At 44.4% G+C, this 26,384-nt stretch overlaps 1 protein-coding gene across 3 annotated transcripts in view; it reads left to right on the top strand.

Moving 5' to 3' along the window:
- plpp4 (phospholipid phosphatase 4) overlaps window positions 1–26,384 on the top strand; it is a 262,282-nt gene that overhangs the window by 61,677 nt on the left and 174,221 nt on the right. For all 3 annotated transcript variants that reach the window (XM_080205293.1, XM_080205295.1, XM_080205296.1), the window contains exon 2: window positions 21,092–21,200. In XM_080205293.1, the coding sequence (XP_080061419.1) occupies window positions 21,092–21,200 (109 nt within the window). The remainder of the gene's footprint in view (window positions 1–21,091; window positions 21,201–26,384) is intronic.

Here is a 26,384-nt window from a genome sequence, read left to right on the forward strand (position 1 = left end):
TTTAAATGCTTCACAGAGGAGACGTAACCCCCTGTGAAGAATTTTTAAAAAGCCCAACATGGATTTGCATAAGCGCATTAGTGGTTTGTATTTGCAGTGACGGTGTTTATTTATTTGGAATATTTTCACAGGATGTCCCAGCTAAACTGGAAAGCTAGTTTCCAATGAAAAGCAAGAGATAATGGTGGCAAAGGGAGATAACCCAGCAGGCTAAATAAATATATAATTCTACAACATGGAATAATTGTGACGCTCTCTAATTTTTAGTCCAATGTCAATAATAATGACGATGTAATTTTAGAGTTAGTCTGATTTCTGTTTAAGCTTTGAGGCCTGTGTTTAACAAAGGACAGATTATATATTACTCTAACTTTAATGTTATGTGTAATCCTAGTGATTTTGCTTTGCTGTGCAATGTTAGTAGTTTTAGTTATTTGAGCATCATCTCCACATTGCCTCATAACAATAGTCATACAATGTCGCTTTATTTTTGAAAATATGATTGGAACTTTGAACTGAGGTGGAGAAAACTGCTCAAAAATATAAGACCACAATACAATGTGAAGGTGAGAAAGCAACAAATCACCCTCAGTGGAGTGTGAGGAGAGAGACATTCCCTATAATCCAGGTACTCATCAAATGTCTACAGAAGAGTCATTAGCAATGCAAAGTACTGGATGGTGAAACAATGGTTGCCACAGACAGACCCACCTAAAATCTCTTGGAAGTACACAATAGGTGAAGTATTTCAAGACAAGGCTGCCAAGCACTACAGAGATTACAAGTGACACAGATGGGCCGTGATTCTCCCAAAAGCGCTGAATTGGCTAGAAAACTGTTCCAGATCACAGCTGTTTTCTCAGTTCAACTACGTACTCGAATCTTCCCACTCTGTGCACTGCACAGGTCCCAATCATGAATCTCATTAAAAACTCAGGGGGGTGGGGTCTAGTCGCACTGAAATTTGACAGTTCTAGAACTCTGTGCATGTACAGTGACCCCGATCTGTCAGTCTCTCCGTTTGCTGGCCAGCTCGATTTGCTGGCCAACCCAGGACCCCCGCAGAGTTGCCCCTCCAGCCCCCCCATGGCCTGATTGCGGCCCCCACAATAATTCCTGGGCCAGCCCTGACCCACCCCAATCGCTGCCATCCCCCCAGCCCAAACCAGTCCTATCTACAGATGGGCAGTGGGTCCTCCCCCATTCCCACTGATCAGCCCTAAGCCCCACCCGCAATAGGCCCCACACCCTTGGCACTGCCTGATGCTTGGTGGGCAGTGCCAGGGTGCCACATGGGCACCTTGCCCCTGGACAGTGCCAGACATAGGCTGGCACTGCCGGGGTGCCCATGCCCAGGTAGTGGAATATTTCATTCTGGCAGGATTTAGTGTAGCTCGCCACATTCCGGGAACTAGCAGGAGACCCCAGCTGGAATGAAGGGGGGCTGTCGGGGCCCTTAAGCGCGTTGTGGATGTGTTGAATTAATAGCTGGAGCGTGGACGCAAGTTGTTAATGAAATCTCCAGGAATACATTTAGTCACAGTTGTTTTATCATCCTACTGATATTACTACTGGAGAAGTCCCAGGATAGAACCTGGCTTGATAGATCCTAAATGTTTTTTGTTTAGATACATGGATGAACAATCATAGGACTGCCAGTGAGCTTTTAACAAAAGAATATAACAATTTATTAAACAAGAGAAGATTAACTAGGCCATGCTATTCCTTCACCCCAGCTAACCTTTCACAGATATATACAAATTTGTAAAGATAACATAAGGGCTGGAATTTTTCCAAAAAATGGTAAAGTGTTAATACCGGTGTGAAAACCAGTGTGATTTTCACCAGGCCTGATTTTTAGGCACTTCTGAGAAAAACATTTTCCCTGTGTGAAAAATGCTGCACCTGAGGTGCAAAGCATCCGATTTGCTCACCCCGGGGGTCAGCTGAGCTCTTCAGTCAAAGGGGCACTGCATTTAAACAGCTCCACAATGCACGCACTCATTCAGGTCAGGAGGATGGCAGTGAGGAAATCAGCTTCTTAATCCACAGAGGATACTCTCACCCATAAGCTGGATGCTGTGGAGGAGAGGTGGGCGACGATATACCTTCGGGCTGTAGGAGACCCTTTAGCAAGGAAACAAACCCCTCTGGGAGACGGTCACAGGCCTGGTCAATGTCAGCAGCCTGACCAAGAGGATGGGGCTACAATGCCACAAGAAGATGACCTATTCTGTTTTGCCAGGCTAAGTGCCCCCAGTTTCCTCTGTACACTCCACCTTGCCATCATCCCCTCGGATTATCACCTCGATTCCACATGCTGCCACCTAGCAGGGCCCCAGCGGCCAACTTCCCACAAGCTTCCTCACACTCCCTGGCATTCATCAGAACCCCTCCCTGCTCTTGTGCAGTGCCCACACTTAGTAGGTATCATCAACATCTGACCCACCAGGCAGCCAGGTCATATCATTCCTAGTTGTGTTCCTGTAGGAGAAACTTGTCCTCAATCCCAGGGAGAGAAGATGAGGCGAAGATCCTGACTACTTTTGACAAGAGATCCCTGGACCCCACAGGGCTGAAGCAGGAGTGTGTTTACAGTGAGGGTAAAATGGGTCTGCAAGGGATAAGTGAGGGGTCATTGCACCTTCATCCAGGTGACCAATCTCAAGTGGGTTCCATGTTTCCCAAGCCATGTATTAATACCATTTCCCTTTCCTTGCAGGAATATCAGCTGCTCAGCCTGGTGCATCCACCAGCAGTGCCCCACACTCAACACAATCCTGGAGAAACCAAATTGAAGTTGTTAACCCTTTCACGTACAGAAACACAGCATTAAACTTACTTAAAGCTGTACCTTGTTTCTAATGTGCACAAATGCAAATATAACTTTCTGTAAACTATTTCTATTTGCTGATGGTTGGCAACCTTAAATCAGATGAAGTAATAAAAGAGAAGAAAGCAAATCAGTTCAGATACCGGAATCTGAAACCAAAAGGAATAATGCTGGAAAATGTCAGCAGGCCTGGCAGTATCTGTAAGGACAGCAAAGAAATGACGTTTCAAGTTCAGATGGCCCTTCGTCAAAGCTAAAAGGCATAGAAAGTGGAAGATATTTAAAACATATATTAAACATAAAAATATATTAAATACTATATACTAAATTAAATATCTCCCACTTTCTATGCCTTTTAGCTTTGACAAAGGGTCACCTCTTTCTTCTCCTTACAGATGCTGAGATTTTCCAGCATTTTCCCTTTTGGAAAGTGAAAGAAAAATTAGATTGAGAGAGAGGGAGAGATAAGAGGCAAATGACAAGTAAAAGTAAAAGAAAAGGAATGTCTTTAACACATGTACAAGTTGAATTTCATTGCTAGACAGTGCTGCTTGGCAGTGATTTTTTTTTTAGCATTGGCCAAGACTTGCCAAGTTGCTAAAAATATTGTGCCACTGAGATTGACAAGACCCACTGTTTTTCGGTGAGTTAACTAGGAATCTTTCACGTTAATACCGCAATGTCACATGGTTGCATGTGTTTGAATACTGAGACTTTGAATTAGATACAACTATCTTGCAGCTTCTGGAGGGGCAGGGAATGTTGAACTGTCAGTTACTGATTTCCATGTTTAACTGCACATGTGTAGTCGCCAGCAGCTGTTGTTTCATTGCAGGCACACAGGTAGTTTCATTGTTATTTCAACTGCAAAATCTGGCCCATTATTTACATTTGTGTTGATTACATTGAGGAAGCAGCCTGGGTATGAGATGGCGGTTGGGGGGGGCAGGGGGTGCATACAATGCCTAAGTATTAAGATTTGAAGATATATTGGGCCAGATAAAGTGGGAACCTAACAGCGTTTACCATCATTTAGTGCAACTTCAGGCGAGCACAGGGACATGGTTCAGAATGAAAATCTGGATATTAAGAACATAAGAACATAAGAAATAGGAGCAGGAGTAGGCCATCTGGCCCTTCGAGCCTGCCCCGCCATTCAATAAGATCATGGCTGATCTGTCGTAGCTCAGTTCCACTTTCCCGCCCTCTTCCCATAACCCTTAATCCCCTCTCTTATCAAAAACCCATCAAACCGCTTCTTAAAAATATTTAGCGAGGCAGCCTCCACCACTTCAACGGGCAGAGAATTCCAGATATTCACCACCCTTTGAGTGAAGAAGTTCCTCCTCAACTCCGTTCTAAACCGCCCCCCCTTTATCTTGAGGCTGTGCCCCCTAGTCCTACTGTCTTTTTTGAGCGGGAAGAGTCTCTCCACCTCTATCCTATCCATCCCATTCATCATCATATACGTCTCAATGAGATCTCCCCTCATTCTTCTAAACTCTAACGAGTACAAGCCTAGTTTATTCAGCCTCTCCTCATAGCTCAACCCCCTCAACTCCGGTATCAGCCTAGTAAACCTCCTCTGCACTCCCTCCAAGGTCAAAATATCCTTGCGCAGGTGCGGCGCCCAAAACTGCACACAGTACTCCAGCTGCGGCCTCACCAATGCCCTATACAGCTGCAGCAAGACCTCCCTACTTTTATATTCAATCCCCCTCGCTATGAAGGCCAGCATCCCATTCGCCTTCCTGACCACCTGCTGCACCTGCAGGCTGGGTTTTTGCGACTCATGCACAAGGACCCCGAGGTCCCTCTGCACCGTCGCCTGCTGCAGTTTTTCGCCACGTAAGTAATAGTCCTTCCTACCATTCTTCCTACCAAAGTGGACCACCTCACACTTGCCAACATTAAATTCCATTTGCCATTTCCTGGCCCATTCGCCCAGCCTATCCAGATCCTTCTGCAGACTCTCCACACCCTCCGCACAATTTGCCTTTCCCCCAATCTTGGTGTCATCAGCAAATTTCGACACATTGCTGGTGTGTAAATTGCTGAAATGGCATCAGGTTATCTTTTCAAATACATGAACATTGTTATGTTGACATTGTAAGTGTAGACTTAGCTCCCCACATTAAATTACCAATGGTTGTCAATCTGTATGGTTAATTGCCCATTTTTGGGTTAATTGAGTTAAATGTCAAGATCTTCCTGGCAGGCCTCACTAAGGGCCAAACCTGGCAGGTGCCTGGAAGTAGCTTACTGCCTGGAGAGGGCGAGGCCAAGTGAGTACACAAAAAGGCCTCCTATGTTTATTCCCCACCAGGGTTGAACCCTTCCCCCCCCCAACCCCCAAGGCATTGTTTAAAGTTAAGTTTATTTATCAATGTCATAAATAGGTTTACGTTAACACTGCTATGAAGTTACTGTGAAAATCCCTTAGTTGCAAGAGGAGGACTTCCTGCTCCACCATAATGAGCTGACTCCTGTGGCCGGCATTTATTTTGAACAAATCCCCACGCCACTCTTGAGGGCACTTTGATGTGGAAGCTGCCTTGTGTTTGCTCTCTGACAGTGGCAATGCCCACCTCTGGCTGTGGAACTGCCAATCTTCTAGGACTGTTGGCCTTCTGACTGGGCCTCAGCCCTCGGCACCTGCCCACTATCTTTAACTGGATGGTGGACCCAGAAATGGTTAGTTGGCCGCTTCCTTGATGACCCTGCAAGTTAAAGTGGGGTCAGGATGTTGCAATATTCCTGATTTGCATTCAGATCCTAAGAGCAGAAGACTCTGCCTCCAGCCAGACACTGTATTTATATGGCTGGCCCAATTCTGATCAATGGGCTGGCAGGAATAGGATGGTTAATTCCTGGCACTTAGGTGGCAAGAAACATGTGCCATCTATCAGCCAAAGCCTGAATGCGGTATAAGTCTTGGTCGCTGCAAACATGGATAGTTTCATTACCTGAGGAGTTGCAAGTGGAACCGAACATGGTGCAATCATTCACGAGCACCCCTACTTCTGACTCTTTCTATTCATTCAGAAGGTGTAGGCTTCGCTGGCTAGGCTAACATTCATTGCCCATCCCTAATTCCCTTCAAGAAGGTGGTGGTGGAGGGAAAGTCATTGATGAAGCAGCTGAAGATGTTTTGGCTGAAAATACTGACCTGAGGAACTCTGCAGCAATTGTTCTGGGGCTGAGATATTTGGCTCTCAACAAGAAGAACGTAAGAAATATGAGCAGGAATATACCATATGATCCCTTGAGCATGCACTGGTGTTCAGTATCATCATGGCTAGTCTTCAGCCTTGACTCCCCTTTACCACCAGCTCCCCACATCCGTTCATTCCTGAGGCCAACAAAGTCTGATGCTCCTAATGCTGCATATGTAGTGGCTACTACCAGGAGATCCACTGTCGTGGTATGTCACACTCATCTGTCTTACCCCCATCATCACACAACCGCGGGAGCTCATCCGTAACTGCTCTGCAACATCCATAGAACCATAGATTCCCTACAGTGGGTCATTTGGCCCTTTTGAGTCTGTAGCTCCCAAAACCCCACTTATTTACCCTGCTAACCCCCAATCAACTTAACCTTTGGAGTGTGGAAGGAAACCAGAGTGCCCGGAGGAAACCCATGCAGACACAGTGAGAATGTGCAGACTTTGCACACAGTGACCCAATGCCGGAAATGAATTCAGAACCTTGGCACTATGAGGCAGCAGTGCCAAACACTGTGCCACCCATCTACACCTAGATCAACCCCTCTTTCTATTGCCCCCTCTGTCCTCTAGCAGAGATCTCTGAAGCTTTTCAGCTCTGATCAATTGTCCAAAATACTGACTACTAACAAAATCTGTGTATCTCAGCCTTAAAACATGTTCAATGATGAAGCAACCCACTGGGGTGGAGGATTCCAAAGTTCATAAACCTTTGAGTGAAGAAATTTCTCCTCATCCCAGTCCTAAATAATCAGCCCCTTATCCTGAGGCTGACCTCCGTGTTTTAAATTCTCCAGGCAGGAAAAGCAACATCTGTGTCAAGCCCTCTCAGAATCTTGTATATTTCAATGAGGTCATGTCCCATTCGAGTGAACTCCCACATTTACTACAACTCTCATCATAGTCACCTTTCTTTGTATTAGGCATGACTGCAATCCAGTGGGAAGATCCCCCGACCGCACCTCCCCACCCAAATTGCCCACGGACCTCAATTTTGCTGGGGGTCTTTGCCACTGCTGTCTTGATATCAAGGGCAGCCAACTTCACTTCTGGCTTATTACTAAGCTATTGAAGGAAAGCAGGCTTAATGAATTTACAGTTACTTATATTGTACTTGACTGTGTCCAAGATGGTGCCGCATCAATCTTTCAGCACTCCCATCTTTAAAATTGTAGATCAATCTTCTAACACAGGAGCTCATTGTGCATTGTATATTACAGGACAAACTATACCAATAAAGTTGGGTATATTGCCATTCTAAGAGCATTATATTGCTAATCTGTTTTTCCTACTGATCTAGCCATCTTCCACTAAAGAATAAACTGGTCCTATTTTCCCTTGTACATCAGTCTTTGAGACATTAAGGGTTATTATCAATAAAGGTTTTTGATATCTTTTATGGCAGACCAATCAATCAGTTTTCTTTTCACCTCTCTTTATTTCCCTGTCTCTCCCTCTCTCTCTCTCAGGTCTGTCATATATTTTTCTGTGAACTAAATGTTAGGAATCCACTCAAGTCCATTCATGACAGGAAATACAATATTCATCTCTTGTGTCATAAATGCTCAGAATAATTGCAGTGTAATCCGTCCACTTTCACTGACAGATCAGAATAGCCACAGTAATGTGATTTCTATTGCAGCAGCTAAGTCTGACAGTTAGAAACACACTGTACTGCCATTCCTTGACCCAGGTGAATTGCTGGTGTCCAAATTATAATGTTATTCATGTTTGTATCAGACTGTGAAAGTCTGCGTCATTTGGTTTATGCTGAACGTTGACAGCTACTGGAAGGGCAAGAAGCCAAGAACTGCAACAATTTATGTTTTACAAGGAATTTGCAGAGCAGAAATAGGCCATTTGGCCCAACTGGTCTATGCTGATATTTGTGCTCCATTGGACCCCCCTCCAAATCAAATTCATGCCACCGGTTAGCATGTCCTTTTATCTATGGTGCCGGAATGTGGGAAAACATCTCAAGATGATTCAGAAAAGTGCGATCAGACAGAAATTGACAAAAAGAAACTACTTTTTTTTTGCTGCAAGTGAATAACACATGTTTTGTTTATTTTGGTATTTTCTCCTTTTAGTCCTTAATCCAAAAGGTTTGCTCAGTTGGGGCATTTGGACACATTTCAAATGTCCTAGAAATTTTAATGGTAGCTTCAACCTTCCAAGATTACTTCAGTCCTGGCTCTGTTAACAATTACAGCTTTACTTAATGTAACTTTGTGCCTGGTGTTCCACTGTAGTGCCTTAGTGAAAATTGCAGAAGCACTAGCCATAATCTTTAAATCCTCCTTAGCTACAAGGGTTAGCTAAAGGCAAAATGTGTTCAACTGATGTGTGTGTGTTCAAATGTGTGTGTGTTTTGTTTAGGTAACCAGAGGAGGTGATGGAGGTAATGTGGTTTGTGTGCCATACATGTAATAAAGTGGTCTGTCAGCAAAGTTAGAGCCCATGGACATAAAACTTGAAAGCATTCTGAGAAAGATGATGTAGCATTTCAAAAGGACATGAACAAGCTCATGAAATGGGTGGACAAGTGGCAGATGACATTTGGTTCATTGAAGTGCGATTGTGAGTCATTTTGGTAAATAGAACAGGGAGGCGCGACATGATAGAAATGCTATTTAGCTCCAATTACTTTCTATCAGGATACAAGGCCTATGTGATTCACATTGCCTTAGATCTGCGCTTTGGGAAAGAAAGAGGCCATAAGAAACCATTGTAGAATTACATGTTTCTTAAGATGTTTTGAATCTGAGAGAAATGGAAGCTAGAGGAAGCCAGTCTGTATTATTCACAAGTGGGAGGTTACGCTTGGATTGAAAAGATCAAGGATTTGAGCAAGGTTGGAAGATTCACCTATAGGGAAAGATCTCCAGGGCAATCTTCACTGTGAAAGTTCTTTCAGGATTAGACATTACCTTAAAAAAGGGAAAAGGAAGCCATGAAAATTGGCAAATAGCTCTGGATTGGATCCTGGACAATGAAATGCCCATTCAAGAACCAAATAAAGTAAAACCAGGAGGCGATTTTTGGTCATTTTAAAAGTTAAATGGGGAAACGTTTCTACTGTTTTAGAGTACAAGTTGCCAACTGAAATAATGGTTAATCAAAGTTGCTTTTAGTTAGTTTATTATAGTAATATCTTGCAACTTGAAATCTTGCCATCTGATCCTTTCAATCAGTCACTGGAAGTTCAAATTTCTTTTTAAAAGTTATCAGTCTCCATGGGGATCATAACAATGGATTGGAGAAGCTGGAGCCTTTTATCCTTGGAGGAGAGGAAATCTGACAGAGGCATTCAAAGTAATGAGGTCTCTGTCCAGAGCAGATATGGAGAAACTTAACCAGACGGCCCAGATTTAAGGTCGTGGGCAAAAGAAGCAACAACATAAGGAAAAGCCTTTTGCAGAGTGGGTGGTTAGAATTTTGAACACACTGCCTGAGAGTGTGATAGAGGCCGCTTCAGTGTGATGTTCAAAAGAGAATTGGAATATTATCTGAAGAGAGAGTGTTTGCAGGGCTTTGAGGAAGAGGAACTAGATGAATTGCTATTGCAGAATGCCAGCACAAACGGGAGTGGCCAAATGGCCCCCTCCTCCATTATTTTATATGGGTGGCACGATGGTTAGCACTGTTGACTCATAGCATCAGGGACCTGGGTTCAATTCCACTGTCCGTGTGGAGTTTGCACATTCTCCCCATGTCTGCATGGGTTTCCTCCAGGTACTCTGGTTTCCTCCCACACTCACAAAAGATAGTGTGGGTTCGATTGGCCATGCTGAATTGCCCCTTACTGTCAGGCGATTATCAGGGTAAATACATGGGGTTACAGGGATAAGGCGTGGGTGGGATTGTTGTCGGTATAGGCTCGATGGGCTGAATGGCCTCCTTCTGCAGTGTAGGAATCCTAGAATTCTATTGTTCTGTATAAACTTCCAAAAGACATGGATAAGCAACCTTGATCAACAACTGAGCTAAGAAAGGTTGTTGAGCTAAAATAATAGCTTTATACAAATACCAGGAAAAGTAGAAATCCTGTGGACTGGAGAGCTAAAAGAAGCAACAGAAATACAAGTTGCAACAAGGTAACATGACAATTAACCTGCTAAGTGTGTCAAAGCAAACTGCGAAAGTTTTTTATAAATATGCTAGAAAGAATAGTGAAGAGGAATATGCAGCCATTAAAGATGGGTAAAGGAGTGGCAATAATGGACAATATGGAAATGGTTTATTTGTTGAATGAGGAGTTTGCACCCAATATCACATTGGAGGATGAGGGCAAAACACTAACAGTGAGAAAAAAAATCCTACAATGTTTTTTTTTATGATTACATCTCAGTGAAGCATTTTTGGATTTTTATTTTGTTAATGCTGTTGTATAAATGCAAGTTGCTGTTGTGTTTCTGACAAGGAAACTATGGAGGATTTTAAACAGTGAAGTGCAATTTGCTTTCATTCACTTAATAAACGACTTGCTATCAAAAGTAGCCAAGTTTCACAGTGCATTTTCTCTGCGTGTGGTCTTGTCAAAGACAGGGTAAATATCAATATTCCTTACTGTGAACACAAGGAAATAATGAGAAAATTGTGAAAAAAGAGAGTTAAAACCAATCATGCAATCACAAAAGCAAAGAATTTGAATTTTATTAATAGAACTGTAAATCACATGCTGACAGATCAACAGTTGCCAACCCATCTTTGATATTAGCAAGAATGCCAATTATTGCTCCTACTTCCATCAGTCTGCTGTTATTCCTCCCATTTGAACATTAACTTTTTAAGTGAAAACAGCAATGGTTTTACTGAAACTTCCAGTTATGATGTAGAAAGCTGGCAATTGTTCCGTGCTGAAGAAACGGTTTTACCAGCAGCAGCTCACAGCTCAATAAGCCCTGGTGGCTACAGAATACTTCCTTGGCAATTACTTTACATCCGAGTTATTAAACTAGTGTTTGAAAGTTGGTCAGCTATGTGAATGATTTAATATGACAAGTGAAGAGGTGTTGCTCATGCCTGATCAAATGCCAATCGACTTGGTGGTTCGAGAGTTGACATCAAACGACTCTAAATGAGAAATTCAATTAAGAGTTTCAATAAAGAATTTTGACAAAGAAAGCAAAGATGTTAATGGTGACAAGTATCAGATATTACCGTCTGATGATGTTATTTACATATCTTCCAGAATGGTATCTGGATATTACAAGAGGATACCTGAATCAAGTACAAGCATTAAGTATTTAATTGAGAATTTCTTTGTCATGTCCAGTGTTAGTTCATTTTTGCTTTTTTCGTAACTTGTCCTGTAACATGAACTACAATTTTAATCTTTATTTCTATCCATCAGACCAAAGCGAGGCACCAATCTTGCAATTCTGTATTGATGTTTTAAAAATGCCTGTGCCCATTTTCTAACAGTCGAATGAATCCGTTTCTCATTTGGAAGCATTGTGCAACTTGTGACTGCATCCAGAGTTAATTGTAGCATCGTCAGATTTAAACATGTTGAAAGGTGTGCAAACTAAATTGTTCCTTGTAGTGGAGTGCGAAAACTTGCTTTCCTGGACATATGTGGTAGCGGTTAGAATTTTGTCTCCTTTGGAACATAAGAAAATGCCAGCGGGGGTGCAATTCAACTCAAGTGGGAATGCAAAATGAACAGTATCACAATTGCTGCCCATTCTTTGCCCAATTCAATTTCCAGTTTCATTCACATCTTCCATTTCAAAATGTTTGCTGCCAGTATCTTTGTGGCGTTTGCCTTTGTGAAGCTCATCCAGTCTCTCAGCAGGGATATACAGAGCTGCACATCTGTAAATTCCTCTCTTCAGAGTCTGTCTTATTGACAAATAGATATAATTTGGCCATCAGATTCATAGTCAGTCACTCCCCTAATTTCATTAAAATCCCCCTCTCACATTTGTCCTCAATGAATAATTTCAGCTGTTTATGCGTGCCACTTACAGTCCTGGGTTCTTTTCTCTCCTGATGTTCAGTGAATTAGTTAGTTTGTTATCCTTTTTGTCCCAGGTGGGACATAACGCGACAACAATGTGGGTTTCCTCCAGCTGCTTTATTTTCCTTCCACAGTCCAAAGATATACGAGTTAGGTGGATTGGCCATACTAAATTGATCCTAGTGGCAGGGGGATTAGCAGGGTGGGATTGCAGACTTGATGGGCCAAATGGACTGTAGGGATTGTATGATTCTAAAAATGTTCTTCCTTTGGGCCCTATCTTGTGCCGTGGCTTATGTCTCACACCGTGTCGATCCCACAGCCACATTCTTACCGACTTGTCCCACTAGTTGATCGGCAAGGTAGGGCAAGAGGCAAAAAAATCAGGATCCTGCTTGGTTTATCACCTCTTGTGATCTTACCAGCACTGATTTGCTAGCAAAATTGGCTTTGTGCTAAGAAAGGGCTCAAAGCCTAATTAATTATTTATAACATCATTTAAATATCATTAGTGAGTTCCGGATGCTATAAGAACATAAAAACTAGGAGCAGGCCAACTGGCCCCTCGAGCCTGCTCCTCCGTTCAATAAGATCACGGCTGATCTTTTTGTGGACTCAGCTCCACTTGCCTGCCTGCTCACCATAACCCTTAATTCCTTTACTGTTCAAAAATTTATCTATCCTTGCCTTAAAAACATTCAATGAGGTAGGCTCAACTGCTTCACTGGCAGAGAATTCCACAGAGTCACAACCCTTTGTGTGAAGAAGTTCCTCCTCAGTCCTAAATCTGCTTCCCCTTATTTTGAGGCCATGCCCCTTAGTTCAAGTTTTACCTGCCAGTGGAAATAACTTTCCTGTTTCTGTTTTATCTATTCCCTTCATAATCTTATATTTGTATAAGATCTCTCCTCGTTCTTCTGAATTCCAATGAGTATAGCCTCATCCAGGCTCACTTGTACTTGCCCCCAACTGGACGAGGTCCTCACCGGTGGAATCACGTATGGTCCCCAGCAACAGCAGGTCCCTTTGTCCGTGGGGGGGTGGGGGGGGGGGGGTGGTGTGGGTGGGTGATAGGAGATCTCCCAGTGCTCTTTTTTAAACTAAGTGCCATATGATTGCAACTGGAAGCTCGCTCAATAAGTCGGAATGATTCTTTCTCATTTTCACGCTCATTTGACACATAGAACTTCTTTCATGAAATCCCATCCCATCTCTTACGGTCCAGTCAGAGAATCGTTATCAGCTATCAAAGAGGATTTAAGAAAGGTCAATTGAACTTTGAGTCCTTAGCTTAGGAATCAACTGGGAAGGTGACAAATCCTCAAAATTTACCCGTGTTGTAGACTTTGAGACAATTTTTAATCCTGTATTTTCCAATTGATGTAGGAAACAACATTGCATCAACATAACCATCTTGATTTATTTTAAGTTACATGTGTTTGGTGCATTAATAAAAACTGAATTCCAAAGATCTTTTCATAGAGCAGGTAGCTATAAATAACATTGATAGTGAAGAATTATGTTGAATCATTATCTATCTTCAATTCTATATGCTTGGAAAATGGTGACAAAATGCTCATTTTTAAAATATGCGGAGCACATGTTGGGGAAATACAAGCTCATTATTATGGTGTTTATTGCCGGGGGATAGAATATAAAAGTAGGGATCTTCTACTTCAGCTGTATAGGGCAGGGACACCACATTTGGAGTATCTGTACAGGTTTAGTCTCTTTGTTTAAAACACAGTTGAACAGAAACAGTTCAGAGAAGGCTCACTTGACTCATTACTGGGATGGGGGCCTACCTTCTGAAGAAGGGTTAAAGAGGTAGGACCTATATCCATTAGAGGTCCTGAGGGAATAATTCAATAGGGTAGGAACCAAGAAGATGGTTCCCCTTGTGGGAGGGATTAAAACTATGAGACACCGTTTAAGAGCAAGAGGTCTTATATTGAAGATGAAGATGATCATTTTTTTCTCTGAAAGGCATGATTAATACGTGGAATTCTCTTCCCCAGAGTGCAGTGGAGGCTGGGTCACTGAAGTTACTCAAGGCAGAGTTAGTGGAGTTGAGACATCAGAAGAAAATGAACTGTAATCTGAATGGCGGGGCGGGCTGGAAATGCTGAACTTCTGCTCCTAGCCCTATGTTCCAACGTTAACTTGAAGCTATTTGGGTTAAGCCTTGCAAAAAAAATTTAGCTGCAGCAGGGAAGGTTCATAATTAAACTCCACTGCAGAAAGTGGATCCCTGAATATTAATCAGCCTGTATCCTCTGCCCCATCCACTTGAATGGAGGAATATTCCAGCTCTTCCAAAGAAGAAAATCACATCAAACAATGGATACTGGCAGCCAGATTGGAGGAGGCAGAATCAATTGCGTCAGTGCACAAATCATTCCTTCGCAGTGATACTGACCAGGGTGACAGTGTGAATTCTGCTTCAGAACCAATGCTAACTGAATCTCATCTGCTTTTGTAGAATGTACAGGCAGAATAGCTGCAACCAATTTTATTTTGCATTACAAAGCTTTTTGTGCACTTACAATGCCACTACTGAACCGTTGACTAAGGTCCAAGAAACACTTACAAACATTGGCAATTTTGCTTTCATCTCAATTGTCACAAGTGCAATTTCTAAACTGTTAGAATTTGACGTTTATTTCCTGTGCTAAATATTTTTGCAGTTTAACGTTTATAAAGACTTGCTTGTAAAGTCTAACTAGCTCCATCAAGTCAACTTGCCAAAACCCGATTCACCCAAACTGGGATGAAGTGCCCATTCCAGTCGGAAAACGGGGCTGTTTCTCACTGGCACAGGTAGCATCTGTTCCGGTGGGATTAGGATAACCTGAAAGATGCTAATGAGGCCACCTTGTGAACGAGTGCCCTGGGATCCATGGTCAGACAGACACCCGGCCCACCCCCCCAGTCCCCCCAACAAATCAGAATGGCAACCATCATTCCCCAGCCCCTTCTGATCAGGGGAGCCTCACCAACTTCACACACTACCTGCCCACTACCTCCACCAACAACACACACATATGAAGGTAACCTGACCCCGTCCCCCCACTCTCAGACCCTCACTCAACCCCCTCCTCCCTCAAACCCTTCACTCAGCTCCCTCCTCTGTCAAACCCCTCACTCAGTCCCCTCCTCCCTCAAACCCCTCACTCAGACCTCCTTGTGCCTCAGATCTCCAATCAGCCCCCTCAAACTTCAGAAGCCACTCTCTCAACTACCCCCCCCCCCATCCTCAAATATCTCACTCAGACCCATCCCCCTCAGGCCCCCTCTTCAGGCCCTGCACCATGACAGCACTAATGATGCACTGACACCTTGGTCTGGTGCCTTGGGCTGCAAGGGGTGAGGTGAGGGTGATCAAGAAGGTAGATACAGTGGCCATTTGCCCCTCTGATACTGCCAGGCTATAGAGGGAGGGTCCTCCAAAGGTCCTGAGGGTTGGATGGGCTCTGGCTGGGACCAAGCAGTTGATCATGACAACTACCCCCCCACCCCGCCCCTGCCCCCGGAATGGGAGTCTCATGGCTGGACTGTCCCTTCTAGCCCAGGAAGACCTACAGATCACTCTGGCATGGTGGTTTCAGGCAGCTGTTTGACCTAGTTCTTCAGTCCTGCCTGTAAGCTGGGAAAATGTTGAAATGGCCAGATGAATTTAATCTCCACGCCCCTTAACAGTTGACAGGCTTTTAAATCACTGCAGCGCTCCATTCTGCAGCAGAGATTTCCCTTTCTTCCCGTCAGAAGCTGCAGGTGTGAACAGACCCCTTGAAATTCTTTGACAAGAAGGGGATGTCAGTTCACTGGGGTCCTTCTCCACCACTGTGCATTCCGCTCCAATATAAGGACATGGCGTTTATTTGAATTCTCTGAACCTTCCTAGAAAGCTGAAACATTGAAATCCTCTCTATTCCATTGAGACATTTTATCTCTGTCAATTTCATGGTGCATTGATTTCAATCAGGCTTCCATTGAACTCAATGGATTTCTACTCAGCCTCCAGTCTGCTGTGTTTATTTACATTCCCCTTCATGCTTGAATGCATCTCTATTAGCCCCATTGTTGCTAGCCACAATGTTTATATAGACATTAAGCCTGATTGATTTCTTCCTCTCAGACCAAAGACAGGGAGGTGGGGGGTTGAGGGAGGAGGGATCTGAGGGGGGCTGAGGAAGGAGGGGGGGCTCACTGGGACATCTGAGGAGGTAGCAAGGGATGGACGGTCATTCCTGTGCCTGCAAGGTGTGGGGGTGATGATCTGTCATATGAGTGTGGGGAGAAGGGGCCTAATGTGGTTATTACCAGGACCAAAGCCTACTCAGTGCATTTCCTGCTGGAGAGGTGGTGAATGGTAGGGGGGGTGCGGGTTGGTGAATGAGCCATCAAATCCACCAATTTGTGGGTTCCCATAATTACCAGGTTGCTGCCCACTCTAGGCGGGAGCCCAGTTCAGGAGATGGGGCAGGTCAGGTGAATCCCAACAACCCTTGCATCCAGTGGGAATCCTGACTTTTGGCTGATGCCCCATTCAGCAGAGCATCAGGGTCCCCACTGGCTGTGAGCAGTGAATCACCCACGCTCTGAGCACTGCAGAGTGCACTAGTGTAATTCCCATTAAAAGTCTATGAGAGCAGCCTATTCCCACTGGGGAGGCCGGCAGCATGGCGCTGAGCGGACCACTGCACGTAAGCCGATCTGTCAGAGCGCTGCTGGCCTCCAGGTCGCTGGCCAGCCCCAAGATTCGCATCGCTGGCCCTCCCGGGTGTGTCGGGGGCAGCTTGGATCTCGCCCACCTCCGGTCTGCCTTGATGTCCCCCACCCCCCAGTAGTCTAGATCTCCTGATTTCTCCCCCCCCACACACACACACACACACACACACACACACACACACACACACAGCCCAGATCGCTGGTCTTCCCCCTCTCTGTCACTACCGAGTGTAGAGTGGCAGTGGGACCTCCCATTTGGCCACTTCACCTTGGCGCTACCTGATACCATGTGGGCAGTGCCAAGGTACCCCTTAGGCATTGGCATTTTGCCCCTTGGGCAGGCTGGCACTGCCAAGCTGGTAATGCCCAAGGGGATAAAACCCCTTTTACTCCAACCCTCCCGGGTGGGTGGGGGGGGGGAGGCGGCCTCGATTGCCCCCCCTTCACTCAAGCAGATCGGCCTGCCAGCTCCTCGCAAATGGGGAGCTATTGTAAACCTCGCTAGAGTGAAACATCTCTGGGGGAGATGCTCGCGGGTCCGGAGACTTCAGTCTCGCTAATTATATGTAAATTGCAAGGCAATTTTAATTTGAATAAATTATTCAAATCAGCACAGAGCTGACGGCACCGGAAATCCAGCTGCCGGTGACTAGCGGAGGCCATGGCACCCAATGGGAAGCCTGCAAAATGGCTTTTGTTTGAGTGTCTTGGCTGGGAGAATGGCCCCCAAGGCAATCAGTCTGGTGCCCCTCATATTTGTAACTGGGAGGCATAGTTATAATAAAAAGGTATTAGTCAACTTAACCACGCTATATAATTGTGATGCAGCAATGCGCTATTAAATTATAATTTTCTATTGATCTATTTATTTGGATCACTACTAAAACATATGGGACAAAATGTTCAAGTTTCAAGAAGCGTAAAACAATTAATACTGGATCCCCTTCCAGAAATATATATGGAATGATGTATAATTAGTTTTATGAAGCAGTACAAGTTGAATTTAGATGGGGAACTCTATAGTCTGTGTTTCAGCATTCCTGATGTGGGTATGCCGGCGTTGGACTGGCGTAAACACAGTAAAAAGTCTGACAACACCAGGTTTTAGTCCAACCGATTTATTTGATAATAGACTCACAAGTTTTCGGGGTTAGCCCCTTCGTCAGGTGAATGGAGAGTTCTGGCCTCAGAGAGAACATATAAAGCACAGACAGTTTAGAGATTACTGATTAGAATGCGAATCCTTACACCTAACCTGCTGTTCAAGACCTGAAGTGGCTGACAATGTGAGTGGAAGGAGCACTGATCACAGGTTAAAGAGATGTGTGTTGTCTCCAGACAGTACAGTAAGTGAGGTTTTGCAAACCCAGGCAAGTCACGGGGGTTACAGATAGTGCGACATGAACCCAAGATCCCTGTTGAGACCGTCCTCATGTGTGCGGAACTTGGCTATCAGTCTCTGTTCAGCGACTCTGCGCTGTCGTGTGTCGTGAAGGCCGCCTTGGAGAATGCTTACCCGAAGGTCAGAGGCGGAATGCCCGTGACCACTGAAGTGTTCGCCAACAGGGAGGGAACAGTCTTGCCTGGTGATTGTCGAGCGATGTTCATTCATCCGTTGTCGTAGCGTCTGCATGGTCTCCCCAATGTACCATGCTTCGGGACATTCTTTCTTGCAACGTATCAGGTAGACAATGTTGGCCGAGTTGCAAGAGTATTTACCATGTAGCTGGTGGATGGTATTCTCACGTGTGATGATGGTATCCATGTCGATGATCCATGGCGAATGAGGCTGCGGGAGTTTTTCCACAAACCCCAAGAGGCCTACAGCGAACACAATGAGACAGCCGATGAACCAGAACAACCGACAGAGAGATCCGCAGTGCAACAACCTAAGAGGAAGGAATCCAATTGGACTCCCCCGGAAGGCCGCTGCCCTCGACTGGACTTGTATGCCCAAACCATCAGGAGGTGCGTTAACACCAGATTCATCAGCCGCACTCACAAGACAGCCCTGAACATCACCCAAGCACAACGCAACACCATCCACGCTCTCAAGACAAACTGCAACATTGTCATCAAACCAGCAGACAAAGGAGGGGCCATCGTCATACTGAACAGAACGGATTACTGTAAAGAAATGTACCGACAACTAAACAATGAGGAACACTACAGACAATTACCCACAGATCCGACCAAAGAACACACTCGTCAACTCAACAATCTGATCAAGACCTTTGATCCGGACCTTCAGAGCACCCTCCGTGCTCTCATTCCACGTACTCCCCGCATTGGAGATCTCTACTGCCTCCCAAAGATACACAAGGCAAACACGCCTGGCCGTCCCATCGTATCGGGCAATGGAACTCTGTGTGAGAAACTCTCCGGCTACGTCGAGGGCATCCTGAAACCCATTGTACAAAGAACCCCCAGCTTTTGTCGCGACACTACGGACTTCCTACTGAAACTCAGCACACACGGAGCAGTTGAACCAGGGACACTCCTCGTCACAATGGATGTCTCGGCGCTCTACACCAACATCCCCCACAACGATGGCATTGCTGCGACTGCCTCAGTACTCAATGCTGACAACTGCCAGTTTCCAGATGCAATTTTACAACTCATCCGCTTTATCCTGGACCACAATGTCTTCACCTTCAACAACCAGTTTTTCATCCAGACACATGGAACAGCCATGGGGACCAAATTTGCACCTCAATATGCCAACATCTTCATGCACAGGTTCGAACAAGACTTTTTCACTGCACAGAATCTTCAACCAATGCTATACACTAGATACATCGATGACATTTTCTTCCTTTGGCCTCATGGTGAACAATCACTGAAACAACTATATGATGATATCAACAAATTCCACTCCACCATCAGACTCACCATGGACTATTCCCCAGAATCAGTTGCATTCTTGGACACACGCATCTCCATTAAGGACGGTCACCTCAGCACCTCACTGCACCGCAAGCCCACAGACAATCTCACAATGCTCCACTTCTCCAGTTTCCACCCTAAACATGTTAAAGAAGCCATTCCCTATGGACAAGCCTTCCGTATACACAGGATTTGCTCAGATGAGGAGGATCATGACAGACACCTCCAGACCCTGAAAGATGCCCTCATAAGAACAGGATATGGTGCTCGACTCGTAGATCGACAGTTCCGATGTGCCACAGCGAAAAACTGCACCGATCTCCTCAGAAGGCAAACACGGGACACAGTGGACAGAGTACCCTTCGTCGTCCAGTACTTCCCCGGAGCGGAGAAGCTACGACATCTTCTTCGGAGTCTTCAACATATCATCGATGAAGACGAACATCTCGCCAGGGCTATCCCCACACCCCCACTTCTTGCCTTCAGACAACCACACAACCTCAAACAGACCATTGTTCGCAGCAAACTACCCAGCCTTCAGGAGAACAGTGACCACAATACCACACAACCCTGCCACAGCAACCTCTGCAAGACATGCCGGATCATCGACATGGATACCATCATCACACGTGAGAATACCATCCACCAGGTACATGGTAAATACTCTTGCAACTCGGCCAACATTGTCTACCTGATACGTTGCAAGAAAGGATGTCCCGAAGCATGGTACATTGGGGAGACCATGCAGACACTACGACAACGGATGAATGAACATCGCTCGACAATCACCAGGCAAGACTGTTCCCTCCCTGTTGGCGAATCGGTTGGACTAAAACCTGGTGTTGTCAGACTTTTTACTGTGTTTCAGCATTCCACCAGTATAAATGCAGGGAGAGTCTCAGGTGACAGAGCAGAGAACCAAGAGTCCAAGATGAAGTCAAACTGGCTATGCAGTTCAGATTTCCTGGCACTTGTCAGTCTAACCAGGCATCATCCTCAAACAAAAGGGCTCCTTAGTTTCCATTCTACCAATGAAACCTGCTAGATACTGACCTACTGAATAGAATAAGGGTCAAGACCTTACAGAAGAAACCAGACTATTCAATCCTTGTTGACTGAAAGAACATTACGAAAGCGAAGTACTCTTTTGTGGTGCCACTTGGTCTCTAAGAGCAAGTTGTTAAGAGCTTATCTCTTTTTAATTTACTACAATGCTCCATGTAAGAAGAAAACAGGGGAAAATTCAAAGTAGAGCTAAGGCATGCACAAAGACCAGTAAGCTAGAGGGACCTGCTCCTGACATGGTTCCTATAACTCCTAGATAGAGTAAAATATTTCACTAGTAGAATGACACTTCAGATTACCATTCTTACAGGAACAAATCTTCTTTTCCATACCCTCTCCCTCCAGCACGTACAAATAAACCTTTGTTTTTCAATTTTCTCTGCAGCTTCACAGAATTTCTGGATCCATTCCAGCGGGTTATTCAGCCTGAAGAAATTTGGCTGTACAAGAATCCCATTGTGCAGTCAGACCACATACCTACCCGCATTATGTTTGTAAGTACAATGCTAGATTTCTAACAACAGAAAAATGTCAAGAGTATCAATTTATTGTGATTCGTGTCTGATTGTTCAGCAAGAAGATGTCACACCAGGTCGTCTACTGCTAATATCATAATAATAAGTGATTTTTTTTCCTCTGTGAAAGTATTTTCTGTTGAGACGTGCATTGTTATCAATCAATACCGTTAGATAGCAGAGGACCTAAACATGGGCTGCAAGAAAACAATTCTGTGCCGAGAGTGCAGGGGTAATTTTCCAACTCCCCACATTGGTGGGGGTTCTCATTTGGTGTAGAAGATTCCATTGCTTTCAGGACATTATTCTCTAATGATTGAAAGATGATATGCAGCATATGTGCTAATTTTCAATTTGCACTCCCTGTGGATAAGGCTCCATACTGGGGAGTGCAAAACCAGAACATTATCCATTAAAGTGGCAAATGAACATTGCAATTAACACTCAATTAACATCAGGAAACTTGATTTTCTTTGGATCTTTCACGTATCCCCTCCATTAGTTTGTTTGAGCTTCAGCCTGAACAATAAAGGTTCCACGATCTTTTGAAAAATGGTTAAAAGCACAGAGCTTTTGAATCGCTTTGAATATTTTGTAAGTGAATAAGTATCTCTTAGAACCATCCATTATCCAGGTAGTGATTTTCCAGGTGCTTTGTCCTTCGGATTTACACAGCTTAGATTTATGTGTTCTGATCATTTATCTGTTGGGCCTTCGGAATGTAGATTGGGCTGGAGATTACTTGGAATTAGAAGGAAGTCAATTTTGTCTAGATCTGCTTTGGCAGAATGTCAGCAATAGTCTTAAACTGTGACACAGCAGTGTCTGAAAACAGTTATTAATTTCTAACATCAGCACTTGTTTCCTTTTATAAAATACTGATTTGGCTGAGTGAAGAAAAAATGAAATCAGTGGTAGTTTCATGATTTTTTTTCTAGTTTGCAATTGAAACATGACAATGTTGCTTCAGATCTTATGGGGTTTTTTGAAGTTTATTTATTAGTCTCACAAGTAAACCGACGTTAACAGTGCAATGAAGTTATTGTGAAAATCCCCTAGTCCCCACACTGAGGGAGAATTTAGCCTTTGCATCTAACCAGCATGTCTTTTAGACTGAGAAAGGAAACCAGAGCACCCGAAGGAAACCCACGCAGACAAATGGAGAATGTGCAGACTCCGTACAGGCAGTGACCCAAGCCAGGAGTCGACCCTGGGTCCCTTGAGATATGAGGCAGTACTGCTAGCCACTGTGCCACTGTGCAGATCCGTGCAGTTCAAAAGAAGTTTGCCTAGTAATTGAATAAAAATAAATGGTGAGAAACGTGACTTGTGCCCAAAACAGGTACTGAACCAACAAAGCAGTGGCTGCCCGCCGAGTCAGTGTCAGTGGAGAATAAAGCCAGATTCATCAGCGGGCAGTGTTGAACTGCTGCTGGCGAGCTCTTGTCACCAGAAATAGGATCCTGTTCCGAATAGCCAATGGCTCACAGCAAGAAAGCAGTGGTTCCTGCAATCCAGCAGGTGAGTCCTGAGGGAGGAAAGTAACCTCCAAGGGAGGCTTCCCAATGCATTGACACTGGGCCAGAGGCTCAGGAAGAGAAATTGAGCTTGTCCCAGGCCTACAAAAATAAATAAAGGACAATGTGCCATACTCTTATTATTCAGTGATCTCGTTTGGGGTGGCACAGTGGGATACACAGTAAGAAGTCTCAACACCAGGTTAAAGTCCAACTGGTTTATTTGGAGGCAAAAGCCACTAGCTTTCGGAGCATTGCTCCTTCATCAGGTAAGTGGGATCTCTTTAACCTGTGCTTAACCCTCTCTCCACTTACGTTGTCTGTACCTTTACGACTTGATTACCTGTAAAGACTCGCATTCCAACCATTATTTTGTAAAATGAGTTGGTGTCTTTATATGCCCTGTTTGTGAACAGAACTCCCACTCTGAAAGCTAGTGGCTTTTGCCACTAAATAAATCTGTTGGACTTTAACCTGGTGTTGTGAGACTTCTTACTGTGTTTGTCCCAGTCCAACGCCGGCATCTCCACATCATCAGTTTCAGGGACCTGCGTTTGAATTCCTGGCTGGGTCACTGTCCTCTGGAATCTCTGGAATTCTCTGCCTGTTGAAGTGGTGGAGGCTGCCTCGCTCAATATTTTTCAGACGCGGGTTGATAGGTTTTTGATAGGCAAGGGGATTAAGGGTTATGGGGAGAGGGTGGGAATGTGGAACTGAGCCACAACAGATCAGCCATGATCTTATTGAATGGCGGGGCAGGCTCGAGGGGCTAGATGGCCTACTCCTGCTCCTATTTCTTATGTTCTTATGTTCTGTCGGTGTGGAGTTTGCACATTCTCCCTGTGTCCGCATGGGTTTCCTCTGGGTGCTCTGATTTCCTCTGTAGTCCAAAGATGTGCTGCTTAGGTGCATTCACCATGCTAAATTGCCCCTTAGTGTCCCAGGATGCCTAGACTAGAGGGAGTAGCAGGGTAAATATGTGGGGTGACAGGAATGGGGCCTGGGTAGGATTGTTGCCGATGCAGACTCGGTGGGTCAAATGGCATCCTTCTGCACTGTAAGGTTTCTGTGAGTCTAAAAATATATATAATTGGATGTGTCACTTGGTGCCTGATACAAGTAGATACGACTCTGCATGCTTGACCCTGAATCTTACATTTGGGTTCCTAAGACAAGACGTTGAACCCTAACTTGCATCCCCTTATGACTTCCTTTATTACTTTGTTGTTTATCCTTGTTGTCAGATTGAGCAAGATTTATAGATCATTGCCACTTGAATCTGAATCTTATGGTAGTTTTGGACACTTGGCTCACATTTACTGGGAAGTGGATTGAAATTAACGAAGCCCATTTCATATGATAACCACTCCAGCTGTCAAAAACAAGAGAATTTAATTAAGTCTGTCTGAGTTTGAGTTGAACACGGGTCAAGGGAACATTACCACCCACTGGGCCACTTGGTTCCTCCAAGAGCAAAGTTTAATAAAAGCTACTTAATTAAATTCCAACTTCCATTGCAAAGTGTGTAATCACTATCCATCCCCCCAGCACAGCTAGACTGCAAGGCTGGTAGCTTCAGGGCATGATCTGTAACAGCTGGAGAAAGAACCATCCTAAGCACCAAGTATAAGATCCCAAGGCACCAAAAGCAACTGGAAGATATCAGCAGAATCTAAAGCAATTAATTATATGTCATTGCAAGTCGACACAGCCACCCAGGTATTACAACCAACTGAGATCATATTTTTGTCCGTTATTACATTTTGTGACTTGATGGATTGAAACTCGAGGCCACTTGTCATCCATCCAGTTGCACAATTTTATAGCCAAAATGAGTTTTAAATTTAGGATAACATCAAACCCACAGGTGGACAGTGTTAGAACACTTGATTCCACTCTCCTGTCAGGAATTCTTTACTAGCTAAGAGTAGAAGCAGAGGGACAAGTCTGATCTTTTGAAGCTTGCAGTGGATATGTAAATCCCGGAATCCACAAGTTAGATCTAATAGAATGTTGGTAGGGATTACACTCACTACTATAAAGAACTATGGATATTTCTCATTCAGTAGGTAAGGGTCCCACATGTATTGAAAGTACCAAAGTGGTCTATCAATATGAGTGTAGGGTTAGGTTTATGCCTAGAATTGCATTTACTGTCACAATTTAGAATTTTTTTCTATGAAAGTAGTCTTTAAAATCAATTACTAAGCAAATGATTTGTCAGTTTTTTACACAGGTAAACTGTTGATTGCCCACGCTTACCTCGTTGCCCTGAGAAGGTGTAAATGACTCTTCTCCTTGAAGTGCTGCACTCTTTCTGCCCCCACATTGCCGCTGACTCTCTGAATCATTTGTAGTAGTCAACTTCTCATGCCCACCATAGATGGGAGCAAAATGGTTGACAGTCAGAAGGACATGACTATGAATGGCATCGAATCTCCAGCTTTATATGAAACAAAGGAATGGTAGGAGCCGGGTCATGCATGCCTTAGAATGATGTATCAATCTAGTCACATCACTGCACCAGGGTATCCGTGAACAAAGAGCTAAGTGGCCCGACAACTGGTTAGAACGATGTCCTCTAGCTCTGCGCTGTGAATAGCACTAAAAAAGGTTAACTGATCACCTGGCATGTGGGAAGCTTGCTCTGTGAGGCACTTTTTGCAATTGGCACATGAGGATAGTTAGTTACTATTTGAATTGGGAGTTACACTGCCATTTAGCAGTGAAGCCTTGTATATGAAGCTTAGAAAGAACCTTGTATACAGCCTGAGTCAGTATGTAACAGGGTGGCCAGCATACTCTGCTCACTGACAAAGCTAGCTAACCTTGATAGACCTAATGAAGCTGTTAAGCTCATGTCCGCCTCCGCCAGATCCCCTGGATGTTGGATTTGCACTTCTGCTTGTTTCTTCCTGCTGGTGAAAACAACTCTGCTTCATTGCATTTCATTTAAGAGAACCTTGAAACAGGCACCCAAAACACTGAACAGCTCCCTTCTTCAGCCACTTTTTCTCTGTCTAGCAAAATAAGAATCTGCCCTTTAAGTAGGAGCGGCAGCCTTGAGGAGCTGCACTTGTGCGTTACTTCCTTGCCACTTCATGAGCTCCATGGTCAGTCCCATTGGGCCAGGAGCTTGCAGAGAACATGTAAATCCCAGAAATCATGAGTTGGACCTAATAAAATTGTGATAGGGATTATCCTCACTGCTGTAAAGAACCACGAATATTTCTCACTCAGTAGATAAGGGTCCCACATGCATTGAAAGTACCAGTATAAGTGGCCCATCAATATGAGTGTGGGGTTAAGTTTATGGCTAGAATCACAGTTACTGTCACAGGGATGGCATGGTGGCTCAGTGGTTAGCACTGCTGCCTCACAGCGCCAGGGACCTGGGTTCGATTCCTGGCTTGGATCACTGTCCGTGTGGAGTTTGCACAGTCTCCCCATGTCTGCATGGGCTTACTGCAGGTGCTGCAGTTTCCTCCCACAGTCTGAAAGACATGTTGGTTAGGTACATTGACCTGAACAGGTGCTAGCAAGTAGGGGAATTTCACAGTAACTTCATTGCAGTGTTAATGTAAGCCTTACTTGTCTCTAATAAATAAACTTTGACTTCAAGTTTAGATTTTTTTCCAGGAAGGTA

Source organism: Carcharhinus amblyrhynchos, chromosome 17 (genome assembly GCF_965287045.1).
Source record: "Carcharhinus amblyrhynchos chromosome 17, sCarAmb.v2.hapA, whole genome shotgun sequence".
Classification (NCBI taxonomy): Eukaryota; Metazoa; Chordata; class Chondrichthyes; order Carcharhiniformes; family Carcharhinidae; genus Carcharhinus; species Carcharhinus amblyrhynchos.